The 24,893-nt window shown below is 47.1% G+C and overlaps 1 protein-coding gene and 2 pseudogenes across 1 annotated transcript; all 3 read right to left on the bottom strand.

Annotated features, from left to right (window-relative positions):
* Positions 1-5,676: 5,676 nt before the first annotated feature.
* Positions 5,677-7,714, bottom strand: LOC120685584 (annotated as a pseudogene).
* On the bottom strand, positions 7,463-10,045 carry LOC120685209 (annotated as a pseudogene).
* Positions 10,046-10,148: 103 nt separating this feature from the next.
* Positions 10,149-12,716, bottom strand: LOC120685208 (putative disease resistance protein At1g50180). The gene is made up of 4 exons (XM_039967024.1): positions 12,467-12,716; positions 12,204-12,349; positions 11,143-11,366; positions 10,149-10,790 (listed from the first exon to the last, which is right to left on the bottom strand). Exon 4 carries the CDS (start codon positions 10,746-10,748, stop codon positions 10,149-10,151), a length of 600 nt encoding a protein of 199 aa, XP_039822958.1. The 5' UTR covers positions 10,749-10,790; positions 11,143-11,366; positions 12,204-12,349; positions 12,467-12,716.
* Positions 12,717-24,893: the final 12,177 nt, after the last annotated feature.

The following is a 24,893-nucleotide window of genomic DNA, read 5'->3' as shown; positions in this document are numbered from 1 at the left end:
TGCTCTTCAGTATGTGCCTTCAGAGATTCAGTTGGCAGATTTCTTTACTAAGGCACAAACCAGAGTTCAGCACAGGTTCTATCTCTCCAAACTCAGTGTCTTGGATCCACCTTGAGTTTGAGGGGGGATGTTAGATGTATATGTATCCTTTGTAGTTTCCCTGTTGTATATGGGATTTTGTGCATATTTCCTAATACCTGTACATGTATATATTCGGGCCTAGAGCCCTCATAATGAATACAAGTGCTATTCATAACAAATTGATCTGCTAGGGAATGATGGTTGTTTGATTCACCCTTACAACAGTAACAGTATTTCTATGCGCTAGTATAGAAGTCACGCATTACAGTGACTGATTGAAATGAAGGGGGATGTAGAGGTAGCTGAAAGTAATCGGGTGCTCTAGCCTAAGATGTGGAGGGGTGAATTAGGCACTCTAAAAACCTTAACCTATGGCTCCAACTAGTTTGCACAAAACATAAACTAAAACAAACTATTTAGATGTGCAACTACGGTTCTCCTTAGTGTGAAACTCTCATTCCAAAAGAGTTTTGCAACCTATAGCCAATCCTAGCATGATACTACACTAAGAAAGTAAAGGCACACAAGTTGCAATATAAAATGCGGAAGCTAAAAAGGAGGGATGAGAGGAAGCGAACTCTCGACACGAGGATTTATCCCGTGGTTCGGTTTGCCACAAAGGCGCCCTTACGTCCACGTTGTTGAAGCACTCACTAAGAGTATCGCTTCCCGGCAATCAAGTCTCTTCCGTGAACACAATCACGGTCACCTTGATCCCGATCTTCACTAAGGGGAGATTGCCCACAAAGGAGGGGTCTCCGTCCCCCGCACAATATCGTCGACGCCGCTCCACACCAAGCCGGAGGGTCGTAGACTTGCCGGCGAGCCACCAAAGCTCCAAGGAGGCCGGCGCACTGAGATACAACTTTGGTTCACTAAAGAACCACAGCACAAAGGCACAAGGCCTTGCAATCTCACTCACTAAGATCTAGCCTTTACACAACACTCTCAAAGTGTGCTAAGGACTAAAGGATATGATCACTAAGCTCTTGGATGGCTTGGAGATGTTCTTCAATGTGTATGAGGTGTCTTAGGTCTCCAGCAATCTTCAAATGGCCGGGGGAGCTCATATATATATAGGCCACACACTTGAACTAGCCATTTGGAGCCGTTGGGCACATTTCTGCGTAGACATCGGAACTTCCGGTGCAGGGCGTCGGATCTTCCGGTCACTCACAGCAACTGAAGTAGCTGTTGGCTTCTTTGACATAGTTGCAGCGACTCCAGGTACCATCCGTTAAACCGATGCTTAGGGCGTCGGTTCAACCGGTCACACACAGCAACTGGACTAGCCGTTGGGCTTCCCTATTCTGCTGACGTCATTGCTCCGATGGTGTGCTCCGATGCACCGTCGGTTAAACCGGTGCTGAAGGCTTGGCTTCTGGGCGCTTGACATCGTCTCCGGAACATAGTACATTAAATGCACCGATGCCTCTCTTGACACCGTCGGTTCATCCGGTGCTTCACTTGATCTTCACTTGGTCTTCATTTGGCTTTCAGACTTGCACTAAAGCCAGGGTTTCGGATCTTCCGACAACCATCGGATGCACCGATGCTTGAGCATCGGTTCTTCCGGTGCCTCTGTTTTTTGCAGAACTCATCCAATTCACCGTTTCTTTGAGTTCTTTCTTCGTATTTTGTTTTGTATGGCCTTTTTACTTCATCTCTGGGATCTAGAAATGTTCACTTAACAAAACCATTAGTCCCATTGATTGCGTTGTCATTCGATCACCAAAATCACTCGAAATGGCATAAATGGTGTCATGTTCGTTACAGTAGCATTGGATGCTTACCTGGTAAAAAGAGGATGACTTGTAACAAAATTCAATATTGATAATTTATTTGTAGAAAGATTTTCTTAGAGATGAGTAGATGACCAACCCATCGAGACATCAAACATCCAGCAGGGTGTTGTACACGTAAATCAGTATGTCTCAATGAACCTAGTTTTTCCTTTTTGCTCCCAACCGGATGTCATGAATCAGAAATTGTGCTTTGTCTAGCATGAAACTTCGGCTCTCTCTGCATGATTAGCAAGTTCACATCAGCCAATGAGGCATGTGCTATGAGAAGAAAAAAAAAGTGAAAACCAGAACTCTATCTTGGCTTAAGTACCGAGTCCAAGGAGCTTTCCGCAGCTATCAACGTACCATGATCAAAGCAGAGTAGAGCTGAAGGATGAGGCTGATGTTCGGTACAGAAAGGATGACTGTGTGACAGTCCTTATTTTTTTTTAACTCAGCTGTCCGACGGAAATGAGAAGAAATAAGTGTAACAATCAAGACATGTAAAAAAATCAAGAGTAATTTAAGATAAGGGAGAGGGTAAACAAAATATCTCAACCCTTATTGACCAATGAACTTTTTACTTACCAAACTGAAAGGATGCAGAAATAGAGGACCAGCTGTTGAAAACCAAAGAGCACTTCCTACTGATAGCAGTACGCTACTAGCATACAATTTTGTCGATTGAACCAAGACTTGGCTGGGAATTGGTAGTGCATCTTAATCAAGGTTGCCAAGATGTGGACTGTCAGCTGCCTCTGTAGTAAAACCTTGGACGAGGTGAAACGAGCCCCTCCCTAAGATAACTAACATTCTATACTGGCTCAATCGAACTCGGTGTTCGGACAGCAATAAACGACCTTAAAACTAGATAAAACCAGGCACTGGAAAGATTTGTGAGCACTGAGCCGAAGCACAGTAGAGCTCGACGTCAGGCACCGAAGAAAGAAACAAGAAAAGAAACCCTGAAGAACCAGATCAGGGCAGGGCGCCGGTGCAAGGCTGCAGGAAGCGAAGAGAGTTTTCGGTAGATGTTCCGGAAAAGTGCAACTATATACGTATCGACGGCCGGGACGCATTTGGTTGTGAATCTCTTCGTGCAGATTATTAAGCGCATCATCATGTGTCAGGCCGTCAGGGATCGTTGCCACGGCTATGCAGAGGAATACCAAATCACCAAGGCCGACCACCACCGCAAATCCAATACAGCGATCGCTCGCCAGAGCAACTGCTGGCGCGCGATATGCCTGACACGCACCGCAAGGTCCATCTTAATGACTTCCTTCCACGTACTTAAGGAGTTAAGGTTCATTTCCCTTTTCTTTCCCTTCATTTTCTATTTTATTTTTACTTCTCATTTTCTCAACACGTGGTAGCTACAATTATTAGCGTGGGTAAATAATTAGTACACGAAATATTTTCTTTTATTTCTTTTTCTATCCTTTCATTTGCCCGTATCTTCTTATTTAACATTGGGTAGCTACAATCATTAGCTAGATGGCTAATAAATTCATGTGTTTGAAAAAAAATTCTAGAAAGATTTATGTGCATAGTTTTGCAGAATAAATTGTGTATAAGAGTTAGGTTACAAAGATTATACGGAGAAGTTTTCATTATAATTTTACCTGTGAACTTTGTTGGCACTAGTCTCATATGAACTTGTGATGAAAGATTATCATTAAAAAGTTATTCTAAAAAATTATAAGGATAAGTTATGCTTAAAAGTTTGTTCAAAACTTCTCTAACAACAATTTCACTGAAAAGATATTCTAAAAAAAATTAGACATAAAAGTTATGCACGAATTTTATGCACATAAAATTATAACTTTCCAAAAATAGAAAATTGTGAAAAATAAAACTTTCTAAAAAAGGAAAGTTGCCTGGTCGAAGATCGCTCGCTCGCAAGCCTGCTGGCGCGCGCTCGCGAATTAGAATCTCTCGACCACCACTCTGTTCTGCTGGCTGTGGTTGATAGTCGGTGCTTGTTTGTTGTGAGAGAAAATTACTGCTGACTGACTGGTGGCTAGTGGCTGGTGCTAGTTTGGTGTGAGAGAAAAACACTGCTGGCTGGCTGGACGAAATAACCCGTGCTGTTACAGATTGTTTCGTGTAACCTCCTTGTTTGGTTTACAATTGCAGCAGATGCGTTACCGAAACAAGCAGGGCATCGAGTTACAGGAGTATGATTGTAGAAGTAGCTCCATGACATGACACCGTGTGATTCTTTCAAAACCAGGCTAGGGCCATGTTTGGTTAGCATCTTGAATTTTTTTCACAAAAAGACGAATGTATGCATGGAGTACTAAACGATGTTTATTTGCGAAATCTTTTCACGCATGGGTGTAACTTTTCAAGACGAATCTAATGAGTCAAGTTCCACTATGATTGGGTACAGTGATGCTACAGTTCTGCTACAAACTTTCTGAAGAAAAAATAAAGCAGGTGGACGGACAATTCAGCATTTGCTCGCAGGTCCAACTCGATTAACCTGGCCGATTATAGTTTCGCGGATCGTCATCAGATACGATGAGTAGACTCACAATTCCTGGTCCAAATCCAGCAATCCATGGCATTCAGGTCAGGTCGCCCAATTAGACATGGTCTGTTTTCAGAAGAATCCAACCCGATCAGCACGGCCGAATAATTCCGCAGACGAGCAAGTCGCGCGGGCGGCCTCGCGATTCCCGGCCCCAAACAAGCAATCTCGTGGAGTCAAGTCCAGGTCGCCCGACACGGCATGCCCTAACCAGTCGAGCCCCCCCGAGGAGAGGAGGGGATCGATCGATTACCTCCGTGGGGATGGAGTTGCTGAGGAGGCGAGTGGTCGGGACAAGGCCCACGACGGAGCACCGCGCGAGAAGGCACCACTGCCGATCCAGCGGCCGCCGGAGCTGGGCGGTGGAGCGGAGGATCGCCGCCGACGCCATGTGCTCCGGAGAGATGAACCGACTCGACTTGAAGATCCTCTCGGCCCAGTATTGAAGCCCATCGCGAGGAAGAATCAGGCCCAGTATTAATCCTGATGATGAGTCTATTGTATTTATTTTGTATTCAAACAAACTCTTGTATCGTTTTAGAAAAAAGAAATTGTAACAAATTTGTAGATACTATAGGAACGTTTCGGGTATAATTTCATGAGTTCATTACTTCAATTTGCACCGTAAACATTTTTTGGTGCAATCAACAAAAGATGCTCTGATTTTTTATGTTTAGATCAAGGCCGGCTTGTTCACAAAACATTCGAAATTAAATGGAGGTGGCTGGTACTCTCAAGTCTCAACCCATCATGCTCCATCGAGGTGATTCTTTTGCAGGTCCTGATGCTCAGCTCAGTGTCGTCTCTCTTCGGATGGTCAGGCACAAAATAAAATGTCTGAATGTCTGAATGGGTTTCAGTTGCTGCCGCGAACAGAGTTGTCTCGCAGATGACAGGGGGGTGTCTTTCCCTCACTGCTGCAGTTGGTCGACGCCGCCTTTGTTAGCTTGTCAAGGGGGCAGTAGGATCGATTGTGATCTGTAGACAGCACATAGAAGATGCGTCCGTCTCTGTGTGACGAGCCGAGGCACGTACAAGGAAGGACCGACCCCGTGTAGATGAGAGATGGTTCCTTCCTTTCGAAATGCAGACTCTGAAGAAGCAACAGCTCTGCACTGTGTCCTGCTAGCCTTCATTTGCTGCAAACGTGAGCACATTGTATTATTCAGAGTTTTTGGACATGGCACTGCATCACTGATGGCCTGCCTATGTTGCAACGGGCGACTGAGATCAGGTGTGATCTGTACAAGAATGCGTCAGTAATTACAAGATATATAAGAGTTCAATTTTCATGTATATCTATAATATTAGCAAAAGAAAGCATGCAACAGCAGATGCGGTTTCTTCATATTACATGTTCGCAAACTACAAAAAGATCAAGCTCATCACAGAGTTATTCCAGGAACTCCAGTAGCACACATTTTATTTAGACAGGCACACTAGCCAAACGCTTAAACAAACATTAAACAAGCCTTCACATAAGCAGAGGAAACATCAGCTCATGTTGTCGTTCTTGATCAAGAGATACAGTACCCTTTGCCGGCTCTAGACAGACGTTCAGGTCCACGAGTAGCTAGGCACTTCCATCTTCAAGAGATACATACAGTACCTTTTATGAGAGCAAAACGAAATAGCTTGTCAATCGCTCATGACAAGAAACAGAGCACGAAAGAAAACTATGGGAGAGATAAGTTTGTAACGATATTCAAATGTCCAGCAAGTGGTCATACCTTGCATATTCACGGGACTGGACGATCATCACCAGACCCAGGTGTAAACATCCATGTCTTCTCCGTGCAGCTGCTGGTGCTGCTCTTGGAGTCCAGACAGCCACCGTGAGGAGATATCTTGCATATCCTCTGTCAGAAACAGCTGGTGCAAACTGTCCAACCTCTCCACACACCTCAAGTTGGGACACAGCTGTGCACGCAGATCTCTCACTTGGGGAATATTCGAGACCCTCTCTAGGCCTTCACAATCTGCAATTAAAAGCGCCTCAGAGAGGAACAAGAGATTCTCCACCACCTTAATGCTATCCACACGTCTTAAATGGAGCTCCTTCAAGCTGGTGCCCACCTGTCCAAGCTGCCGTGGGAGAGCTCTCAGCCTGGGGCAGCGCACAAGTGACAAGACCTTCAAATGAGGCAGCAGCTGCATCCTTGGAGGTGGGGCTTCCCCCTTTTGCTTTGCAGCAGCTCCATCCTCTCCCGTTTCCTTACCTGCTGCTGCCGCTTCTTCTTCTTCAACAACAAAGGTCCACTCCTCCCAGTTGGGCATATCCTCCATGATCAACGTTTCAAGCTTGGGGAAAGCTACTATATCTGCAGATCCGGGATTACCCGACCCATATGCAACAAATTCGGGTCCAATTAGGGAGCTGCCTAATTGGAGGAAGATGCACACTTGATTTACAATCCACGAGTTTCAAGTACTTCAATGAAGGAAAATGTGTAGCACTATCAAGCCAGGTGGGAAACCGCCGACCAAAGAAATTTAGCATTAATATATCTTCAATGCTCTGTGGAGGGACTAGCTTCTCCAAAGTCCTCTCAATATTGATTACATCCTCCTCACTGTATGGTTCATTTGTAGGTTCCGTACAGCAGAAACATAGCTGTTTGAGAAACTTTTTGTCTAGTAACAATGAATGTCCACTATAAGGAGATGCTCTCTCCAACTTAATCATACCAAGATTCCTCAGCTGAACAAGAGGACCCAACTCTTCTAGGCTCCATCCATCTTGCGTTCTACCACTATTATTACTGCTACCACCAACTGGATATTCTTCTAGATCATAGAGCAACTTCAATTTAGATATCCCTTTTGGAACCTCATTTATTGATGTATCAGCAAGACCAAGGCGTCTCAAGTTACATAATCGAGTTATTCCTAAAGGGAGACTATGCAAAGCATCACACCGCTGCAAGTTCAATATCTGAAGATTTATGAGACAACAAATGGACTCTGGAAGATAAGATATGTCAGTTCCATCAAGATCAAGTAACCATAGATGGATCAGTCTTCCAACACAATTTGGAATACTTTGTATAACTGAACCTCCTAGATCCAAAACTCGAATGTATGGAAGTCTTCGAAATATTGTATTATCAACTCTTAGTGACTTTTCATAAGAAGCTCTCCAAGTTCTCACTTTATATTGATCCTTATCCATGCTAGGTAACACCACCATATCCTTCGTAGTGACTGCTGAAATACGTCTAAATTTACTCAAGACATTAACTCTTATTGATTCTGCGTCACCAACAAAACATTCTTCTCTAGATAAATGACAAACAAGCTACCTTAATAGGTCATGCACTTTACATTCATCAAGTTCAGCGTTTAAATAATTTGGTTGGAGGAGATTTTGATATATCAACTCATAATAGTATTCTTCAGCTGTATCTTCCAATAGTTGGCCATCTTGCTCATCTATGAAGCCTTCAGCCACCCACATCCTAGTAATATCATTACGATAAATAACTGCATCTTCAGCAAATATTGCACAATAGACAAAACATTGCTTCAGACATAGTGGTAGCTCTTCATAGCTTATATATAAAGCACTTGGTATTTCAAGATTGCTCATCGACCAAGTATCTTTTCTGGAGAACTTGTTCCATTCATTCTCGGTTTGTTCTTTGCATGCTCAAACCCTAGCAACAACCTTAATTGCAAGAGGAAGACAACCACATCTACGAACAATATCTATCCCAAAGTCTCGCAGATTTTGCACTTCTTTTTCTTGGTTGATTCCCATGCTCTTCCAAAGCAATTCCCATCCTACGTCCACCGACATTAAATCAACTCGGTGTGTATGGTCCACTCCAATTTCTACAGCAACAGTTTCGAGTCGAGACGTCAACAGAACTATCCCTGTCGCTGCAGCATGCAATGGGATCCTGAGATTTTCCCATGCGTCAGTCTGCCACATATCATCCAATACAAGAAAGAAGCTCTTCTCTTTGATGGCTATTTTTAGTCTGCTTTGGAGCTCATCATTTGATTCATCTTGAATGTACCGTACTTCAATTTTTCAAAGAATCTCCTTCAGCATAGTAATCTCAAAGTAATCTTTGGAGACATAGACCCATGCTTGTTTATCGAAGCACTCGTTTATTTTCTGGTCATTGTATATTTTCTGTGCTAGTGTTGTCTTACCAACTCCTCCTGTTCCAACAATAGTGAGGAATGTTGAGTACTCTATCCTGCCTGTGATGAGTGAATTGTCAACTGTGCGGTGTGATCGTGCGCTTGGTCTTTGGTTGCAGGTACACGGGCGTCGAGTGTCGACGGAGAGTTGCTGTGGAGGAGCTCGGGCCGGGCGGCAGCTATGGCGTCCACTCCTGGATCAAGGGCGCAAGCGGCGACGGAAGGCGGGTTTCTTGGTTTGCGCCACAAAACCAAGGAGGCAGACGGCGGTTGAAGACGCCAAGTCGTGGAGGCACGGGCGTCGGTCTCGGGACTGACGGAGGCGACGGGCGTCAACGGCATCTAGGGCCTCGCTACGGGCGAGGAGGTGATGGGCGTCGGGCGGCGTCTAGGGCTGTCAGAAGGCCGAGGCGGGAACGGTGTCTAGGGCCGCGGCGTGGAGACGGGAATCTTCCCGCGCATGGAGTTTTGGCGGTTTTCTCAAAACCGGCCACCTACCCGGGTTTCGCGGACCCTCCAAAACCGCGGACTGGATCTTCGTCGACATGGCGGCATCGCAGCAAAGACTTCGAGTCGAAGAAAGAAACTCCGCCGACGATTGAGATTGTACAGTGGGCTGCGGCAGACCCGACCGGACCGGTCAGACCGGTCTGGCCGCGGCAGCTGGGTATTTAAGTCGCCCCTTCTCCAGGTCGTGGGCTTTGAGTCTCTTGAGTCCTTTTCAGTTTTTCCTTCCCCCTTCCCCCTGCTCCAGGTTAGGGCCAAGGTCTCCAATGCAAAGGAAGGTTAGATTATAGCTAATCTCTCCAATCTAGAGGGTGGATGATGGTATGGTAGGCTCTAGCCTTTGTATAGGTGAATTCCTCTGAGATTAATGAATGAAATTCATTTGTGATTCACCCTTGTGTGCTGAGCTCTCGTCCTTCCCTTCCTCCCTTGCGTTTTGGGTTTGAATTCTCCTCTTTTGGTGTGTTTTGTGTTTGGAGGAGACAACCCTTTGAATTCGTGCTTTGATGAACTCTTTGTGATGATTCCGATGCATCTAGCCTAGTGCCAAACCCCCTGGAATCGCAATTTCTCACGAATTGGAGTTTTTGTGTTCTTGAGAAAACCCCAATCCACTTCGATCTTCTCCCGAATTCTCAAGATCCTTTAATCTTTTGGGAGAGACCTCTTGGGGATATGTTCACGGGACAGGTGTGAAGGTATCCTCCAAGTTTCGTTGGATTTGGACTTCGTTTGCTCGAGATTTGCCATTTGAAGCTTTGTTTGCGGGCTGTCTGGGAGCGACCGGTCTGGCCGGTCTGTGTAACCAGTCTGACCTGTCTGGAATTTCAATTTCCAGCCCAACCGGTCTGACCTGTCTGAGCTAGCGGTCAGACCGGTCTGACTCAGCAGCGCTGCTGTTTGAGGAGTTTTCTCGCTATTGCTTCCATTCCGCTTCCTAGGGCGTTGTTGCTCAGAGATAGCTAGTCCATAGCTACTCTCTCATCCTAGGTTCGAGGGATTTTCGGGATATAGGCCGATGGATCGATTTCGAGAGAAATTTTGATCGGCTCCCATTCACCCCCCCTCTGGTCGCCGGTTTCGGTCCCTCAAATAGCAATCTTGTAGGACCTCTTTTCCTTATCTTCTAATAGCAAATCTACTAGTTTTCTGCAAGCATGTGTGACCTCCTTACCCACAAGGTTGGGTTCAACAAGGCTGGAACTTTTTTTGTGTTTCGGTGCCGAAACTTTTTCAGTAAATTGTGTACTTGTCAATGATGTAAATACTTTATCCTTTGAAATATTGTCTATTCTTTTGTTAAGGCTTTGAATCTTAACAGCAACCTCATGACGTGTCTGAATATTAGAAAAGCAAGAGAAAAGGGAAAGCCCCATGCATGAATTTGTTTTGCTTGATAATGACAAAGAATGATCTGGCAATAATTTGCTTCCTATAGATCTAGCCAAGTCAATAATATCATCAGCATCATACATGGCATCTCTTAGCAGACTAAGCCAATTGTTAACAGCTGATTCTTTTGTGCTCCTTTGCTCTGCATCATTAAAAAAGTGTCTTATTTGCTCCATTCTCCTCTGCAGTTCTGTGAGCTCTTGTTTTACCCCTAAAATTAGTATGGCCTCATCTGAAATGACATCTTGCAACTTCTTAGCACACGATCCAACCAACGATTCTAGTATGGTTGCCATCAGACAAAGGTGCTGAGAGAAATTCACCAAAGAAGTTGCAGGCTGGAAAATAAATGTGAAAATGTGTTAACTTGGCCTAAAAATTTGACAGGGGTCACAAAATTTAAATGCATTTTGAAAGATATTAACATATACCAGTACTGAATTGTGGTGTAATATTTACATGGCATGTAGGCAACTAGACATCCAAGAGACCAAGACCCTGGGGCACCTTGTTATTAATCTGAATATCGCTAAATTTTTCTTTATATCTTCAGTAAATCATACATAATGCTATTCCATATGGGTCAGGATCTAATACACTAGGCACAAGATATTTTTTAGCAAAATGAGTAGTACGGTAACAAGAGAATGAAATGAAGATGCAATATAGTGGTAGCCTTGGAAGCTTTACCTGTTAACATGAGAATGACTTATGCCCAGATTCAATGTTAATTATTTATTTGTTGAAAGAGAATTATCAGATGATAACCCATCAAGACTTCAAACATCCAGCAGACTGCGCCCAAGCTAGGCAGATGAAAAGTAACTGATTTTAAAAACCACTTTATAATATGGATAGCAGAAGTTATCAGCCAATCACCAATGGAGAACCGCAAATAACAGAGCTCATTAAACCTGCAAAAGTTGATGAAAAAATGAATAGGTTGTGCTTGCTCATCGAAAGAAAAGTTGTTCAATCACAGGCTGCAGATATTGGTTCAGCGGAAGAGCAAAATGAATTGTCACTCCATTAATCCTAACAGCCATGCTGGTGCATTAAGTACCTGATTACAGGTGCATTGGTAAGCCACTGATCAGAACACTACAGAAGGTGATCAGTATGGGTCAATGCAATTATTTTTTCTCCCAACACTCTCTTTAATTAGAATTTTTTAGATAAACTTGAGAGATTGAGAGGTCCATAGAAATTGGTGCACATAGCATCAAGCTTCTACTTACCAGGACATGCAAATCTGAAGTACAACTCGAACCTATCTTCCAAGAAGCATAAGAGTCTCATAATAACCAATAGTAATTTTCTTGAACAAGCAGTTTGTTCATCAGATCATTACCCATGAGTACTTTTAAGGCCTTACTGGATGAGGGGATGCAATTTAAAACACGAGTGCCTGGAGAGACCAATGTATAGAATAGATAACTGAGGACTATCACTTTATTGCTAGGAGAAACGAGAACCAGCAGATCCTACGGAAACTACTGCAAAAAGCGGGGACAACTAGAACAGCTTAGCAGATTAAATGACAGCCCGATTGATCAACACCTATAAGTAGAACAGCTTAGCAGGTAATATAATAAACAAGAAAAATCACTGATAAAGCTCAGAATTTTCAGATCTATTAGAACTAGAAAGGGTACCTGAATACTAGAACAGCTTAGCAGGTAATATAATTAACAAGAAGAATTACTGCTAAATCTCAGAATTTTTAGATCTGTTAGAACTAGAAAGGGTACCTGAATAAGAGTCAACTGGTAAGGCACTGATTAGAGTGCTGCTGCATATGGAGATCTGTTTGTCTCAAGGCATATTTTTTGTTCCTAATAGGATCCCTTGAATCAATGGTCCACCAGAAATGGGCACACTGTCCAGCATCAAGCTTCTGCATGATTAGTCAATCAATTCTTATGAGAACAGAAAGCTAAGGTGAAAATCAGAACATCTCCTTGATTAAATAGAGGTCATGCATGAATTAAGCTTTCCATAACCAAGAACATACCTTCAGTAGAGCAGGGAGAAAGGGCGCCGACAGCGGAGTATGTAAATGGAAACTGGAGAGCACTTTTGTTGCAAAAGGCTCCTTTTCCTTGGCACACCTGAATAGTGGGTTGAATAGCAGCGTCACTTTACTCCGTGGCCACGCGGGTCAACGCTGGGAGGGGGCCATGTGGCCCCACTGCATGGTTGGTGGTCTTCCGGAGAGTCGTGATGGCCTGGTCCATTGCGGGCACAGGCACCCCAACCAATTAGCAGTGGTAGCTGAGATTAGTCCCTACTGATCGTATAAGCAAGTTGCACAATTGGTTGGAAAAGGAGAGGCCAGACCATGCATGCAGCCGATGTTAGCAGCAGCCAAGGCTACGAAAGCCAACAAAAGTGGGGCCATCGATCCATGACAGCAGCACGCCACCAGCTAACAACTCTATCGATTGAAATCGAGACTTGGCTGAGAATTGGCAGTGCATCTTAATCAAAGCTGACAAAGATGGATTGGCAGCTGGCACGACCAATCCATCGTGCGCGCCTCTGAAGCCGGCCGCGAACAAGTTATCATTTTGGAGAAGAGATCGAAGAGTAGTAAGGAAACAGGGGGGACGACTGATGTTGACAGCGCTGTTTAATTTCTGGAGAGCAGACCTCGCCGAGCTAGCAGCAGGACGCATGCTGCCGGAGCTGAGGACTGACGTGCGCTGGCCTGGTTTTTTCGCTGTGCCTGTGGCCGGCCCGTTGCGTCCGCGTGGTTGCTCGCTCCACTCCACGTCTGCGTGGTTGGTCGGCGGGTTCCAACGCCACCGTGACGGCGCCCGTCTCCGGCGGCGCATCCCATCGTCGCTCGCTGCAAGCCTGGGGTCTGGGCTGGACGCCTGGACCCTTGGAACGCAGCCGGCCATGCGAGGCAGCCCAGGGGTGGACGGTATCTCATTTACCGTGCACCCCATGGGTCTCTGGCATCCGTTCGATCAGTCATGGGCGGTCGGGATTTGACCTGTGATAGCCATCTGACTTGGTTGTTTTCTGGTTCGGAAGCCGGGGATGGCGCGAAGCTCCGTGGTGGCCGCGCTGCTGGAGATCGAGGTCGCCGCTGCTTTCCCCTCCAAGCTAGACGTGGTTGTCAGCGGTGAGGCTGCTGGAGGCCGAGCAGCTGCAGGAACTCGACCGCTTGAGCCACCGGGGATCGTGGGATTCATTTGTAAAAGTAGCTTCTTGACACCCTGTGATTCTTTCAAACCTTTTACCTGTAGCACTGTCATAGGAACAAGCAAGGCTACATACTGGGACTCTGGTGCCTTTGCCTTCACGTGCACGCGGAAACACTATAATTTGACAGGTATAGTTGGAGATTGGTTTCAAACTTTCACTTGCTGCTGTGAACAGAGCTCGTAAACAACAGAGTTTCTGTTAAGAGAACAGAGTCCGCAGACGTTCGGAGCGACAGCTACGAAAATGCATTGGTGACTCGCCCATCAGTTGTTTGAATTGGTACTGAATTTGGCCTTGGAAATCCGTCAAGGAGACAAGGACAGAGTTAACAGTCCACAGCTGATGACCAACGTCCCCATTCGCCCTGTGCTGCTTCGAACAATGCGCGCGCCCTCGAACGCGTACTCCTCGAAGCGCGCGGCGGCGTCTCATGGCAACCCGACCGGCGAGCCCACATGGCTGCTCGGCGTATGGGGACCATGTTGCGGCGCATCCCTTGGTTGGTGCAAGCGGGAACGCGGCCGGCCCTGCGAGGCGGCGTGCGGAGCAGAGGACGCCGATCAAAAACGCAGACATGCATATGCTTCACTGCTCGAAAACGCAGGCAATCTCAACGATGACCGACGGCGACCGTGCTGCTCGACAACTCCGGCAGTCTCGCCGCCGTCTGCTTGAAGTGGGAGCTCGTCCATGTGGTGGAAAGACGACGGCCGGCTAGCAGGATGAATCACATCGCACGTCGGTTGTCGCCACAGTGACGGCTGCCCGGACGGCATACGTCGGCGACCTGCCTTCCCAGCCAGGCCGTTGCGTCATTGGTGATGCCTGACATGCAGAGTAGTCGCATAGAAACTCATGTTGTAACAAAACGACATGGCCTGTCCGCTCTTGTTACATGACATCGCATAATATTGATAGATACAGGGTCCGGAAATAAACAGCTGATACATGCAGTAGTTCTTCACCCCAAATATTCACAAACTGCTTGCAAATTAAAGCAAGGAAACCAGATCAGTGCAAGGTCCCTGAAATGTTAGTGCTAATTACAAAATAACAGCTCACTTTTCATGTATATCTATAATAGCAAAAGAAAGCATGCAACAGCATGCCGTTGCGGTTTCTTCATGTTACATGTTCGCAAACTACAAAAAGTCCAAGCTCACAACAGAGTTATTCCAGAAACTCAAGTAAAGCACACATTTTATTCAGACAAACATTAAACGGGCCTTCCCATAAGCAGTTCTTGATCCTTCACCGGCTCTAGACAAATGTTCAGGTCCACGAGTAAAGCACACATTTTATTCAGACAAACATTAAACGGGCCTTCCCATAAACAGTTTGGACACAAGTTTGCACGCAGCAATCTCACTTGGGGAATATTGGAGACCCTCTCTAGGCCTTCGCATACTGAAAACAAAAGCAGCTCAGAAAGGAACGGAAGGTTTTGAAGGGAATAAGTCTTGTACTTTTTGGTCTTTGTGGAGCTGCAACATCTTCTCTTTTTTGCTGCAGCACGTAGTGATTTTGCTGCCCCTAGAGGAGGACAGCATCTTGGACTAGCTTTTAGTTAGCATCTATGACAGCAGTTAGGACCTAGAGGACAGCATCTTAGACTATATGCCTTGGCTGCCCTGCAGCCTCCTGTATAAATGTGTTGCCACCCCTCCTGTTGGAGAGTATGGCTTTGAGTTTGTTGAGTAAAGAAAACCCCGAAAATTGCCCCAAATTCACTGTCATCCTCAAAGCTCAATGAGAGTAAGAATTGAGCTACTAACAACTAGTATCCGAGCCGTACTTCCCTATAGGTTGGACATCTCTTGCTCCTCCCCTTCCTAAGCAGCTCAGCCACAAGCAGCAGCAGTAGGTGCAGCACCACCACCACCAGCAGCAGCTATAGCACCACCACCAGCACCAGTTGCGGCCCCTGCTCTCCCCACTTCACCCGAGCAGAAGAGCAGCAGCTCGTCTGAGGCTGCGTCTTCCCCACACAGCAACCCTCTAGCGGCTTGCCATGTCCGCAGGACGGTCTCAGCCCTCGGTCGCCTTGAGTGCACGGCACCAGGAGGAGGCCGAGCTCGCCGCGGCAGAGGAACGCGAGCGAGCGGCGGCGGAGACCGCCGCAGCGGCGGCAAGGGCAGCAAGGCCGGCGGCGGCGGAGCTGGCAGCATTGAGGGTAGAAATGGAGGCAGAGGCAGTGGCGGATGCCGCGCGTGCATCAGCAGCGGACGCTGCGGCCCTGCGCGGTAGCAGCGCTAGCAGCGCTGTCTCCGCCGGTGGCAGCACCGACGCAGAGCTTAGGCTGGCAAGGGAGGCGGCGCGAGAACGGACGACGTGGTGGGCGGCCGCGCACTCCCGCGGGCGCGGCGGCGGCAGCCCGGACGGGCGTGCGCTCGGCGGCAACCCAGGGCGCGGAGGCGGCAGGCCGGATGGGCGCGCGCGACGCTCCAGGCGGAGGCACACGCGGAGGCGGTGCCCCTAGCGATGGCGCGCAAGGCGGCGGCGGTGCCCCTGGTGGGGATGCGCGAGGCGATGGCGGCGCCCCCGGCTACCACGGCCTCCAGGCGATGGTCAGGGACGTTGGTCCCAGTGGCGGGTGGCCTACCCTCACCAAGACAAACTACGTCGAGTGGGCCGTGGTCATGAGGGTCCAGATGCGGCACATGTGGGAGGCAGTCCGGTACGGCGACGTCGACTACGATGAGGATCGACGGGCGCTAGATGCTCTCATCGCAGCAGTCCCGCCCGAGATGCAATTCACGCTTTCCAAGAAGCGAACTGCCAAGGAGGCCTGGGACGCCATCGCTGCGCACGCATCGACAGCGACCGCGCCCGCAAGACCACACTGCAGGCACTTCGCAAGGAGTGGGAGAACCTGGCTTTCAAGCCAGGTGAGGACGTTGATGACTTCGCCCTCCGTCTCAACACTCTGCTGTAGAAGATGGTGCAGTTTAGCGACGACACCTAGGACGAGGAGAGAGCGGTCAAGAAGCTCTTCCGCTGCATCCCCAAGAAGTACAAGTAGATCGCTCGCTCGATCGAGTCTCTGCTGGACCTCTCCACCATGTCGATCGAAGAGGCGATTGGTCGCCTCAAGGTCATCGACAGCGAAAAGCCACAGCCTCTCTCGGGAGGCATCTCCATCGGCGGGAAGCTCCATCTCACTCAGGAGCAGTGGGAGGTCTGTCGTGGTGACGGGAAGAAGGGGGAGCCTTCTTCCTCGACGGGTGGCCACAAGCGCTGTAAGCCACGCAAGGCGCACGGAGGCGCCTAGGCCAGAGCGCGAGGATGTGCCGAGGGTGACGCCCGTGGAGGCGCCTAGGGAGGCGCAGCCGGCAGGTGCAAGCCGGCACGAGACGACACGTGCCGCAACTGTGGCAGGTCACTGGGCCAAGGACTGCCCGCAGCCCAGATGCGGCCCAGCTCACATCGCACAAGCGGAGGAGGAGGTGGCTCTGCTTGTGGCACATGCAAGCAATGAGCTACCTCCAGCGGCATCAGCCACGGTGACCCTTCTCCACCTCGACGAGCCGACGGCGCGTGCCTCCCTCGGCGACGGCTCCAGTTGCGACAAGATTGATGGGTGGGTCCTCGACACCGGGTGTGGTAGCTCCCGACTTCTTTATTTCATTCTGATCTCGTTCGGGTGACCGCTTGGTTTCTTCGATTCCTCAAATATTCTGAACTGGTACTTGGTAGGGTGATCTTGTATTCATGCTTGGTACGTAGCTTTTGATCTTGTAAATCTCCAGTCGGTGGCAATTCACGCAATACTCTGGATGCACTTCCTGTTATTCTCAATCCACAGGTGCTCCACTAAGTACCTTCTCTTGCTGATGGCACATTTAGTGTACCTGGCGTCCGCCCTTCGACTTCAAGGGTTCTATTCCAATTCATTCTCTCTCTAGGGGCATCTCGGTGCCTTGTGCGTTGATCCGAAGGCTTGAGTTGTCGTCACTTCTGTTATCGTTGGCTCTTGTCGTAATAGTGCTTCTTGCTGGCTATCATTCTTGCTTATGCTTCTAGGTGACAAAGTGAGTTAGCGTTGATCTTCTCGTCGACTTCTTCCTTCTGCATCTTCTCCTTTGACCACCTATCTTCTTTGTCTTCTCATTCGACCACCTGTCCAATAGGATCTTGAGGAGCTCCAGCAGTCCGGGCTGCGCCTCTGCCTTGCTCCGTAGGTGGGTCAGATGCTTGAGCACATTCACGTACTGTGGCGGCAACTTCCTCTTGAACAGCTTCTTCCAAATGTGCTGTCAAATGGTGGGATCTTCAAACTGGCATATACTTCGAAGGATAGACTAAAGGATCTGTCTTGTCTAAGGTACGTCACTCACCTCAAGGAGGGTAGACAGGCAAATACACTCAATACAAATTCACTCAATAGGAAGATGCAATTAAAAACCATTAAGAAAGCACATCAAGATTCAAGCATTCATTCAGCAGTACAAGTCCTACACTCAAGTTATCTCAAGTTTTCGACTAAAACTTGCAGATAACACAGCTAGCGTACTACAGATTCATCATGGAAAGCTTACAAAAGAGGGCGACTTATAACGCATCTACTTGACAACTCTTACTACTCAAACTAACTCAGCCGGCATTTTGACATCGGCTTCTGACTCAACTGACGGAGACTTATGCCGGAATGGGTCATCGGCGGCTCGATGCATCTGCACTCTTGCCGGAATGGGACATCGGCATCTTAATATTTTACAACTCCACTTTTATTCCTTGAGTCCCTTCACGCGCTCTATACCTCATAGCAGCGGGGTTTCTTCCATAGTTTGCACATCTAATCCTTTCTCGGGTAGTCCTCTGCGATGGTCCTGTCCTTGGCGATGCACGATCGGCCTCGGTGAAAAGTCCTTCTTGATGGCAGGCTGGTACTCCTCGGGCAGCAGGTCTAGCAACTCTTGGATCTCGTCGTCTCGAATCGAGTCCGACTCCATCCAAGTCTTCAAGGTACGGTTAGCCTTGTTCTTCATTAGCTCTATGGCTACGAGGTACGATTCCTCCATCTCAACTTGGCGTGACTTGAGGTGGACAAGTTCGATCTCTGCTTGGGCAACCTTGCTTTCTGTGGCTATTCGCTGAACACGCTCCATCGCGACGACTAGATATTTGCGACGACGGGCGTATGCTGACTTGTGATCACCTTCTTCACCATGTCTCTCGTTGCAGCGTCATCCATTCAGCGCATGAGTGAGAGCGGCATTAGCGTAGGTAAGAGAACAAGTCGGAGCAGGGGAAAATGAATCAAGGAGTAGGTAGAATATAATTCAAGGTAGTATAGCAAATAGATAGAAGCGTTTAGAGGGTCCTAAATCTAACGACCATTTCTAAGGCTCGAACTACGGTCCGAGTATGCTCTGATACCAACTGAAATGAACCGGGTTTTCAAAAGGAGAACCCGACTCCCTGTATCGTCGTGATAGTCCCTGGATTAGTAGCTATCACATACAGAACTCATTTCAATCAGATATCACAGACATATCTCATGTTAAAACAATACATTGGTTTATTTATTACATAATCCAAAGGATTGTAGTATGAATTTCAGAGTACAAGCCCATTGGGCTAAAAGGAAAATAAATAAAAAAGCGGAAGCGGTAGCTAGTCTTCCGGGCAAACTCCACCTTCTCGGTTCTTCTCCACAGGCACCTCGGAGTGTAGCTCGGGCCGTCCTTAAGTCCTTCCTTCATCATCTGGTCATCTGGGTTGAATCCTTCGCTCGGATCCTGCATCTATCAGGCTATCCCCAAGGACGGGATAGGTTCACGTCACCATCCGCATGCAAGCTTTATTTGGATGCAAACGGTACAAAAGTATAGCCAAAGGATAAGGCAGGGGTTTCCTATGCAAGCATATGTATATATCATCCAAGTCACCTTCGACGCGAGCAGCTTCGGCATCCCGGACTCCCAGTCTCCTATCTTCCACTACGAAGTAATCCACCCCTGGTTCGGTGTGGGAACTCCCTCTCCCCGCACTCTCACATAATCTTTCCGAGTTTTGGTTGTGTTTGTGTGCTGTGATTTCAGGTATGAAGAACATCGGGAGGAAGTTCTCGCGTGCAATCCGGAAGGTGACAGGGTCGAGTTCAAGTCGATCGAGCTCGCACTGCTCATCCACTCCCACTCCGAGCTTCACCCATCATGACGAGCAGGCCGAGTCCCAGGCGCTAGAAGAGCAAGTCGAGCAACAAGAAGAAGAGGCGCCAGATGACTCCTAGATCGACCTCCGAGGAGAGCGTGAACACCAAGCCTACAACATTCTAAGGGCCGAACTTTCGGTCACACGTGGGAGTTCGACGAAGACCTACTGGAGAAGACAGGTATGGATACCGAGTTTGCTAGTGTTTGGAAGGCAGTGGGGTGGTCTTCATTTGCTGAAATTTCTGAAATGGGTTCCCGGGACTTGACAATTCAGTTTATTTGCACTCTTGTGGAAACAGACAATGGGGTATTGTTTCGATTTTTCAGGAACAAGTTTGCCATATCTTGGAGGGATTTAAGCACTGTTTTGGGTTTTCACCACAAATGCACAACCAACGTTGAGCAAGCAACTCGCGGCTATCACAAAGAGAGTTTTTGGCAGTCCATCTCTGGGTTAAACACATATTCGCAGCCTCGTTGCAATGATATCCAACATCCGACCTTGCGTCTAATGCATAAATGGCTTGCCCTTATGTGTTTTCCCAGGGAGGATGTTCGAACCGTTCATATTGATGAACTTCGTATGCTTTATGCCATGGTGAACAAAACAAAAATTGCCCCCGTGCAAGAAATGGTTCGCCAATGGCTTGGAAATTTTTGAATGGTCGGACCCGTTGAATGCACTTCTTTGGTCACACGAATTGCCAAGAGTTTGGGTGTTTTAAATTGGGCTCAAATTTCATACATCACTACTCCTCGCCCAAAGATCGATTTGGCTTATTTGGTCCAAGGGCACATGCTGAAAAGTGCTCCAGATGGCTCCATTATATTTTTCTTTCCCAGCTATGTGAACGAGATCCCGCTACCTAACCCAGGACTTCGTTTATACAAAAGCCATGGTTATACTTTTGGATTGCAGCCTATAGAAGCACCACGCAGGAGTAGCGTGTCCGGAAGAATGACCAGAAGCATGTCTCAGAATGCTGCAATGGACATACCGCCACCTCCACCACATGCCTTTCATGGTTATGCAGGATATGCACTAGCTGGAGGAATGGCTGGCTCCTTGTCCGAACAGCAGTCCGGCTAGGACCAGTACGCCTCACAGCCGGAGGTCGGAGGATCGTCATGGCAGAGCGCAGACAGCAATGAGTGGGACCAAGCTGCTCGCGTCAACAGGGGAAGTAGCTCCAGTTCGGGCGGGGCGCCCCCACTCTTTGCCGCCCGCCACTCATTCTCCGCCCGAGGTTATCGTGACCTCACTCAGGGGCTCCATGACCTTAACATTCGGGTGGGCGACATCGATGAGATGACGCAGCAGATCCAAGGAACTCTCAACCAACATGTTGAGGATGCCGCGCGACATTACGCGCAGCAACAAGCGAGCCACGAAGCCACCATGGAACTGCTTTGGAAGCAGTACCAAGAAAGTCAGGCTTTCTACCGGTACTATGGGTATCACCCTGGACCCGGTCAGTAAGCCAGCTTGTGGGGGAGGGAGCCCGAAGGTAACATGTATCCATGCATTTGCATATTTCCCTTTCATCATCTTGCATTGTATTGCATAAAAAAAAGAGAAGAAGAGGTTCCTTAGTAAGTGTCCTTTGTTTTTTTATTCCCTTTAGTTCGCTTATTTTGTTTTCTCATGAGCGGTAAGAATGCCTAAGTTCTCCAAGTTGAAATGATGAACAGTTGCTCTGTTTTAATTTCATCTTCATGCATAGTGTACAACTCATATTCTCCAAGAACTGAGTTTGTTGGTTTCAAGAAAAGTTTAAGTTGAACCTGAAATTTTGTGGGTTACGAGTGCATGATCCAAGTCTAAGCTGTTGAGGAATATGATATGATGAATTAGAGTTGCTACAAACCTGTTCTGAGCAAAATTTTATGTCCGGAATTTTCGTTTTTCAAAACTTCAAAATAAAGAGTTCCTCGGTGATGGAAAATTCCCACCAAAGCCATATGCATGGTGCTTATATAGAAACAATCCTTTTACATGCTGCTTGTATCATTTTGAGCTTTGCCAAATTTTGTGACCTTTGCGAGTTTCTTTTCATACTCTCATGATCGAGAATCACGTACACACTACCTCCATTTGTTAAAACTTCCACACTGGAAGGGTAGCATTTCCATACTATCCACTTATTTCCTTTTATGCTCCACATTCTATAAAGTCTCCCCCAAATTTTTCCCAATAAAGGCATGAGCTGTGTATTGAAAAAAAAAGAGATAGGGCATATGAAGACACATGAAAAAAAATGGACACATGAAGGTCCATGCAAGTGCAAGGTTTTTGGCCATGCCCAAATTTGTCAGAAGGGAGAGACTAAAAATGAAGCACCTTAGTCTTTGCTTTCCATTTCATCCATCACATATCCACACACATGCACTTCTCGATCATAGTTGTATGACTAGCTTACTCTTTTGGGTCCGATCTTTGGCTTTGCAAAATATCTGAAACAAGTATGCCCAACATTTCTCCCTACCATGAGCTCCACATAAGCCTTTTTAGAAGTAGGAGAAAGAAGGCGTACCAAGGCCTTGGTGAGGACACAAAACATTTCGAGCGACTCGAGAGTATCATTTGAGGGACTTGCTTTTATTCGAAAAATCTTTCAAAACCTCCGAATGTAAAGTTAAGCAAAGGAATGGGTGAGTGGTACTCTATGAATCGTTCTATCTCTCAACCGCCCAGGACAAGGAGAAAGCCAAAAGCCCCATGAAGACTAAGGAGAAAAGGGTGAGCAATTTTTGACCGACCTATTCAATTCAAGGTAGAATGTTTTGTTGTAACTTATGCATGGTGAAGAAATGAGACATTGCAGCAACTCCTGATCAACAACCTAAAGTCTAGCTTTGCTCAGGGACGAGCAAAGTTCAGCTTGGGGGGTCTTGTTGACGCTCACTAATGACCATTTTTGAGCGTCAATATAGTCACAATAAATGGATGAACTTGCATTTCTTACACTCATGCTGCTAATAAATCACCGAATTCCATATGTCCCTCTAGAATTCTATGAGTGCAGGTTTTTGCTAGAAATTAAGGGCAATCATATCCTTTATAGCGAAGGAGCAAGACGCCATCCAATCAAACTCCGCCACATGAGCATCACATGGATTGGAAGGCCCACTAGAGATGGAAACCGACAATACAAAGGCCGAGACACAATCCAATGACAAGTGGGCCTGGAGAACAGCCCACACGAAGAAAGGGAAGGTCGGTGGGCCCAGTGGGGTGGTCGGCCAACCACCTAGGTCGGCCGACCGGCCCATGGGCCCCACCGCCTTCAGGCTCCACGTGGCTGTCCTCTATTGGTCTCTTATGTCGGTTCAAGGAGGAATATGCCCATTTCCCGGCCGAGGAGAGGGTGGCTCCCCCCTATATATATGATGGGAGGGGCTCCATTCTCAACCATGGAGGAGATGGAAGATCTCCATCATCACTACAAGCTACACTAGAAATTCCTTCAAGATGTAGTTCATCTTCACTTGTAGAGGTCTTAGGACTAGAGGAGTTCAGGTATGAGTCGTAGTTCAAGGTCTTAGAGTCTTCATGAAGAGTCTGGTATGACTTCTACCTTCTCTTTATGTAATGTCTTGAGTTTGTACTAGAGTTTATTTATCTATTCAGTACTTTGGTTCATATGCTCATGATTGTGTGTATGATCCTGTTTGTGAGCCATGTTTGCTTTGTTTGATTCATATGCTAGACTAGTTCTTGTTACATGGCTTTGTTTCATCTTCCTTAATTGGGCGCTCTAGAACTAAGGCCCCGGATAGACAAGGGTGTCCTTGCGCAAGACTAGAGGTGTGCTTGTTAGCGCAGGCGTGGTGCCTGGGTTAATAACCACGTTTGAATGCAACTCTATCCCACGGTTTGTAGAGGTAGCCGGCAGGTGGTGACAGCCCTATTCGAGCCCTAGTAATCTTCCACGTTCGGATAGAGGGGTAGGAGGTACATAAAGCCGTCGGGTGTTCAGGCTTGTCCTGTTCATCTGGATGCGGTCTCCCTAGTCCATGTACGTAGGCTTTTCTCTGTGTATGAACGACTCAATTCACCTTGCTCATGAGTGTGCGATAGATTGTGGCTCTGGTTACCCTTGATCTCGCTCTTGCCTCTCCGATAATCCAAGGGCAGATTTATCTGGTTATGTTTGTATGTTTTACTACCCCCTTATCACCATGAATACTATTTTCTTGCTCAAATCATTGACATTAATCCATAGTGATTCCCCTAACTTAATTAAATTCTTAACACTGCCGCCTTTCCTGCGGAAATATAAATGACACCCCGGGTTACTCTCGGGTAAAATGCTACGGCGGTACTCCGTGCGCTTGCGGATTTATTCGTGGCCCATGAATTACCTGCCACCCCCCTTGGCATCTGTGGGCGTCATCGCTGTCTCTCAGAGGTGACGCTGGTAGGTGCCAACAAACAACACATCATGGTTTCATCTCCCTTAGTTGGGTGCTCTAGAACTAAGGTTCTTGATAGAGACGGATGGCCTTGCGCAAGGCTAGAGTAGTAATCGTTAATGCAGACGTGGTGTCTGGGTTAAAGTTTATGTTTGAATGTCGTCCTTTCCAACGGTTTGTAGAGGTAGCCCGCGGGTGCTGACAGCCCCATTAGTGCCATCATAATCCTCCACGTTAGGTTAGGAGGGTAGGAGGTGCGTAAATGACCTCGATGTCCAGACAGTCATATCTGTCTGACATGCTTGGCTCTCCCGGTGTGCTTGTAATCTTTAGTCCCTGTTGGCAGTTGATCTGGATAAATAACTTAATATGTTTCATGCTTACTAAAGATGATGAAATATCTCTAGTTCCCTTGTCTTGCTTCCCATGTTCTGCTACCCATATCTGCTCAAAAAAAAAAAGTTTTGCTACCCATAAATGTTTATCTTTTATGATCACTCTCTCTCGCACTACCTTGCTATTGTCATTATTATCAATTAACCCAGATCAGGCTTGGCTTTTAACTTCATAGTAATTCTTCCTAGCCTAATAATATCTTTACACCGCCGCCTTCCTTGCGGAAACATATTTAGTATACTCACTGGGTAAAAT

Source organism: Panicum virgatum, chromosome 8N (genome assembly GCF_016808335.1).
Source record: "Panicum virgatum strain AP13 chromosome 8N, P.virgatum_v5, whole genome shotgun sequence".
Taxonomy (NCBI): domain Eukaryota; kingdom Viridiplantae; phylum Streptophyta; class Magnoliopsida; order Poales; family Poaceae; genus Panicum; species Panicum virgatum.
The sequence above is the reverse complement of the archived record's forward strand: the minus strand, read 5'-3'. Positions and strand labels throughout refer to the sequence as shown.